The 6,000-nt window shown below is 35.9% G+C and overlaps 1 protein-coding gene across 2 annotated transcripts in view; it reads left to right on the top strand.

Moving 5' to 3' along the window:
• Positions 1-3,503, top strand: part of LOC143246695 (uncharacterized) — a 45,192-nt gene extending 41,689 nt beyond the window's left edge. The window contains exon 2 of one of the 2 annotated variants that reach the window (XM_076493782.1): positions 2,659-3,503. In XM_076493782.1, the coding sequence (XP_076349897.1) occupies positions 2,677-3,069 (393 nt within the window). In that variant the 5' untranslated portion in view covers positions 2,659-2,676 and the 3' untranslated portion in view covers positions 3,070-3,503. The remainder of the gene's footprint in view (positions 1-2,658) is intronic. The other variant, XM_076493781.1, reaches the window with a different exon arrangement.
• Positions 3,504-6,000: the final 2,497 nt, after the last annotated feature.

The following is a 6,000-nucleotide window of genomic DNA, read 5'->3' on the forward strand; positions in this document are numbered from 1 at the left end:
TTTTAAGCTATGACTCTAAAGGATCATCTTATGAACTTCGTAGTTCTCAGCTATAACTCTAAAGAATCATCTTATGAGCTTCGTAGTTCTCAGCTATAACTCTAAAGGGTCATCTTATGAACTTCGTAGTTCTCAGCTGCAACTCTAAATGGTCATCTAATGAGCTTCACAGTTCTCAGCTGTAACTCTAAAGGATCACCGTATGAGCTTTGTAGTTTTAAGCTGTAACTCTAAAGGATCATCTCATGAACTTCGTAGTTCTCAGCTATAACTCTAAAGGGTCATCTTATGAACTTCGCAGTTCTCAGCTGTAACTCTGAAAGATCATCTTATGAACTTCGTCAGATTTGCTATACAAAAGAATAGAAGGAATATAAAAGTGTCTACCGTTTAATAGATATAACCTTAAAATGACAATAAACATATTACTCTAACCTGTTATTTAATAGTGACTTTTAATCTAGTATTTGGAATTAAATCTAATTTTACTTAGATGTTTATGTGAAGATAACCATTTACAAATAGCTTTATTAACTTCCTAAAACGTTGGTATGAAACTTACTCCGAAAATGCCATAGATTAAAGCTAGTGACTGTAGGCGACGTCAAAGAATTTCATAACCTGAACACACAAATTGCACCAGGTACGAACGGGATGCATTATGCCCGATTCCCCTTCTGCCTATCCCCTCCCCCTTTTAGCCCTCTTCAGCCTGGCTCTCTCGTGTAAAGGTTATCGTAAAAGGCCCCGTGCACCCAAATATACACTCATCTCTAGCTTTGAGCTACAACAAGAATATTCAAGGTGAATCGTGTACACAGGTAGGCCTTGTTTTCTTAGAATTATTTATATAATGATTTAGTTGAATAATAATAAAAAATAAAAGGGTACTTATCACAAGCTTATTAAACTTAAACAATAATAAAAGATTTATTTAAGAATACGAGGAATTTCCCGTTGTGTACATGGGAATACCTCGCGTGTTTTTTGTCCTATAATTTAAAATCGGATGTGGAAGCACGAGTTTTTGTACTTAACAATTCAAAAGTTAGATGACGCCACTTTAATTTACCGCTTAGCGAAGTATTAGTGTTTACCAGCAACATTCTGTAAGGCGTAATTGAAAGCGATGTCATGATACACGTTCGTTCTCCATAGTTACATTTAACTGGAACTTAACCACTACATTCACCAGGATACATATCACGATCCACGTAATTATCAGTCGTATTTGAATACATGCAATTGAAAGTAACATCAGATACGGGTAACTAGAAGTCGTATAAAGATAAAGGTAATATCATACCTACATCTTAGTCCCTTAGAGTTAAAACAATATCATACGTGATAAATTGTGTTCACCAGGATACACGTTATTAAAATAGTATACGATACACGTAATTGTTAGTAGTAGTATAATACACGTAATTATCAGTAATAATGTAATTATTAGCAATGTTAGAATACATTTAATTATCACCATTATTAGAATACACGCAATTATCAGTAACATCAGGGCACACGTAATTATCAGCAGTATTATAATACACGTAATTATCAGAAGTACAATAATACTAGTATTTATCAGTAATATCATAATACACGTAATTATCAGTAGTATTAGAATACACGTAATTATTAGTAGTATTATAATACACGTAATTATCAGTAGTATTATAATACACGTAATTATCAATAGTATTAGAATACACGTAATTATTAGTAGTATTATAATACACGTAATTATCAGTAGTATTATAATACACGTAATTATTAGTAGTATTATAATACACGTAATTATTAGTAGAGTAGTATTATAATACACGTAATTATCAGTAGTATTAGAATACACGTAATTATTAGTAGTATTAGAATACACGTAATTATCAGTAGTATTATAATACACCTAATTATCAGTAGTATTATAAAATATGTAATAATACAGGTTTACGAATTTAAATTTCATAAAACGTGTTTCCTTTTCAATAACGGGTATTTCATAATTAAGCTAATTACATTTAGAAAATAATATTCATTTTTATATGTCATGCAAGGATTTTTTACAAATCAGGCAGAAAAGGAAAAAATGTCTACCCACATCAAACAGTTATTTACGTTATAAACATTTTTTATTATTATTTTAGAACGACCGATGAGACTTTGACGTCTCTACAAACACATATAATTTATTGAAATTAAGCACAACTCCAAACCATGGACTATCTGTTCTCTGCCCATGATGGGTATTGAAACCCCGTTACTTGTAGTAGGAATTTGCAAGATGGTGGAGGGAGTGGCGGTGATCAAAACAAACCTACATCCTGTGATTGTCAACATTTTTAAGCATAACAAAATGTGACCCGATTTCACAAAAGTACTATATTACGTCTTGTGAAAAATTTGTACTTAATGGATAATAATGGTATAAATGTTTGATTTATAGTACGGGTATTACTGTAGAGAAGGTAGAAATGTCATAACCTTGGTTATCAGTAAGATTACGATAAGTTTCCTCTTGATCTTGAGTCATGCTTTTGTTTCTTAACTCATTATTACAAGACTATATACAGTTTGTAAAAACTTGTTAACAATTTAAATATTCGAGAAGTAACCCTAGTAGTTCCTTTTTAATAAAACGTTTATTGTGTTTCGTTTCAGACTTCATCAGAAGAGGGTATGGACGGTCTGGATAACACTGCTTTCCAAGAAGAAAATAGAACAACAGTTGCGCCTATTGCTGGACAACGTTCTAGTCCCAAGTCCACCAGGTCATTGGTTAGTAATGGAACTGAAACAAGGCCACCTCCAGGGGGAGCTAAATTATCTTCTCCCGAAGAGACCCCTATTTTCCAAGACGAACACCGACAGAGGGCAACTGTGTCCATTGACGAAGAATCTATATCTCCTTCAGACGCACAGGATCAAAGAGGAATGGTAAATTTTGCTTTGGAGTCTGAGGAGGAAAGAGATTCGGATAAAAGCACCGTTAACTCGGATGAAACTGAAGTGGCTGAGAAAGGATCACTTGAACGTGAAGATAACCATTTTTCCCAGAGGACAACGAATTAGATAACAAATACCTCGCAAATGGAAATGGTCAAGTTCTGAATCAAAATGGACACACTGAAATCACCATCCCGGATGATGCCCTTATAAATTTTAACACGGGACGCGTGCGGGCCAAGAGGAAACCCAAATCTCGGGAATCTCCTACGGAGGAGAAAATTCCCCTGGAGTACATTGAAAAAGATTTGTCTCCTTTCACAGAGTACAACGAGAAGGCTCAAGAAGCGCACGATAATTTTAAAGAAACAAATTTACAAAACCACGACCACAAAGAAGAAGGAATACCAATGAACAGCCCTGTTACTAGCGAGAAACAAACAAACGGAACTGGAAAGCCCTTCGAGGAATATTTCATCCCAACCAATACCCATAAGAAATTTCTCAGGTAATCTCTAAGTTGTTACTTGGAAAATTTTTCTTTTTTTTTTGGTTGTATAATGTAAAATGTTCAAACTGCTTGAACACAGTACCTGTTCGTTCTATAGAACGTTCTCCAGGTATTGCTAAAAACGTTAACATACGTATTATTCCAGTTAACAAAGCGAACAAGAAAAACTTTACGCAATCATTAAAACTTCTGGAGTTTCTAAAACTACTGAGTGTGTGATTGTTTTCTAATACCGCCAGAGGGATACGAAAGGGGACTCCAACTTGATTTTACACCTTGTATTTACTGCGTATTTAAATGCACACCCAGTTTCCCTTTAGTTGAAATATGAGGTAATTATATTTCGATATAATTAAGTTTCCCGAATGTTACAAAGTGCAGCAGATAATTAATAACACATCCAATCCCGTCGAACTTTTTGTATGTTTACCTAGTCATTGTCCTGTGTCACATCCTGTATAATTATTTAGCGTAAACTGTCAAAAGTGAAGTTAAGTTAAGGTAGGTTAACCGAATAGCGTAAATGTCATTGAGTTTCGGATGTGAATCTACATAACTAAAGGAATTCAGACGATTTGGTTTTTGAAATACTCAAATCATCACAGTTTGTGCGCCTTCATCTCTCTCTTCTTAATTAACTCGAACCCCCGACTCTCACATTACGAGTCAAACGCCTTAACCCACCTGGCCATGCCGAGCCTATATTGATAATAGTAAATAGAATTCTTTCGTTCACGTTTAACAAATAACAAAGATTAAACATTCATAGTGTTAAAAACGGGATCGATTCCTTTAATGTTCCAAGTCCCCCGCTGATACAGATTTACATCGCTAAAATCAGAGGTTTGATTCCCCCCAGTGGATCCAGCAGATAGCACAATGTGGCTATGCTATAAGAAACCACACACATACAATTTCTAAAGAAGAAGGGCCGGTGGTCAGGTGGGTTAAGGCTTTCGACTCGTAATCCGAGGGTCGTGGGTTCGAATCCCGGTCGCACCAACCATGCTTGTCCTTTCAGCCGTGGGCGCGTTATAATGTGACGGTCAATCTCACTATTCGTTGGTAAAAGAGTAGCCCAAGAGTTTGTCGTGGGGGGGGGTGACTAGCTTCCTTCCTTCTAGTCTTACACTGCTAAATTCAAAAATAGACAAACAAACCAAAGAACAATCGTAAATAAAATTAATTATTCTGCTCAAGTCTATCATAAACCTATTAATGACGAAAGAAGTTATAATGCTCTAAGAATGCACGTTTGGGCTGTTACGAAATGGAATATTTCTTTTTGAAATACTTACTAATTCAAGTAAATTGGCAAACAGTGTGAATCGGTAAGGCGAAGTAAGTAGTCAACGATTCGAGGAACATTTTAGTTTTTAAATAACGCACTAGTTTGACGACGCAAAACGAGTATAATTGACATAAAAACTTTGTTCTTTCGAACAATAACACTTGTTTTAAACTGTCGACAATCTAGTTTTACAGCGGTAAAAGTATTACAGGGTAATGATGGATGACTCACTGTATTCAGTGTTAGTTTGCCCTTGGTATTTAGCCTTGTTTTGAGTAGCCATAGCTTTCCAATCTCAAACGAGTTATCTGATTTGGTTTGTTTCTAGTTTGGCGAAAACAATGGCGTAAAAGTGTGAACACTTCTGATGTTGAGACTGAGTAATTTGTGGTTAGAAAACTATTTCGGTGCGTTGCCTCAATATTACGTACTAAGAGAAAAAAACCAAAACCGACTTACATGTCTGACTACACATATTAAATATTTTCAGATTGAAAACCCACATATGTCCTAGAGGATCCACAGAAACTGCATTGAAGATGTCCGAGAGAAAATAATGGATTTAAGGGTGGGATGGGGGTATTTTGTTGTTTTAAATTAAGCACAAAGCTACACAATGGGCTATCTGTGCTTTGCCCACCACGGTTATCGAAATCCAATTTTTAGCGTTGTAAGTCTGTAGACACACTGCTGAACCACTGGGGGGCAAGAGGGGGATAAAGATAGTTTGTTTCTTTGTTTTAAATTTCACGTAAAGCTACAGGAGGGCTATCTGCCCTAGCCGTCCCTAATTTAGTACTGTAAGACTAGAAGGAAGGCAGCTAGTCATTACTAGCCATCAACAACTCTTGGGCTACTCTTTTACTGACAAACAATGGGGTTGACCGTCACATTAAAACGTTGTCACGGCTGAAAAGGTGAGAATGTTTTGTGTGAGGGGGAATTTGAACTCGCGACCCTCAGATTACACGTCGATTGCCTTAACCACCTGGCCATGCCGGGCCTATTTTTATAAAATGTAGATGTTGTTCTACTGGCAGAAGATATGGCCTAAAGTTTCGATTGGATGCAACTGTTGTTTGACTACGCATGAGTGAGAATTCTGTCGAAGATGTTGATGGTGTGGGGGAAAAACTTGTATTGTTCAAGTAATATGATATGAGGAAAAATCAGTCAAAATGATGTATTTTGATCAGTTAGCTTTACTGACGGCCATTCGACTGTGATATTCGAATCATGGGAAAAAATGAACTGT

The sequence above is a fragment of the Tachypleus tridentatus genome, chromosome 3, assembly GCF_004210375.1.
Source record: "Tachypleus tridentatus isolate NWPU-2018 chromosome 3, ASM421037v1, whole genome shotgun sequence".
In the NCBI taxonomy this organism is placed as follows: domain Eukaryota; kingdom Metazoa; phylum Arthropoda; class Merostomata; order Xiphosura; family Limulidae; genus Tachypleus; species Tachypleus tridentatus.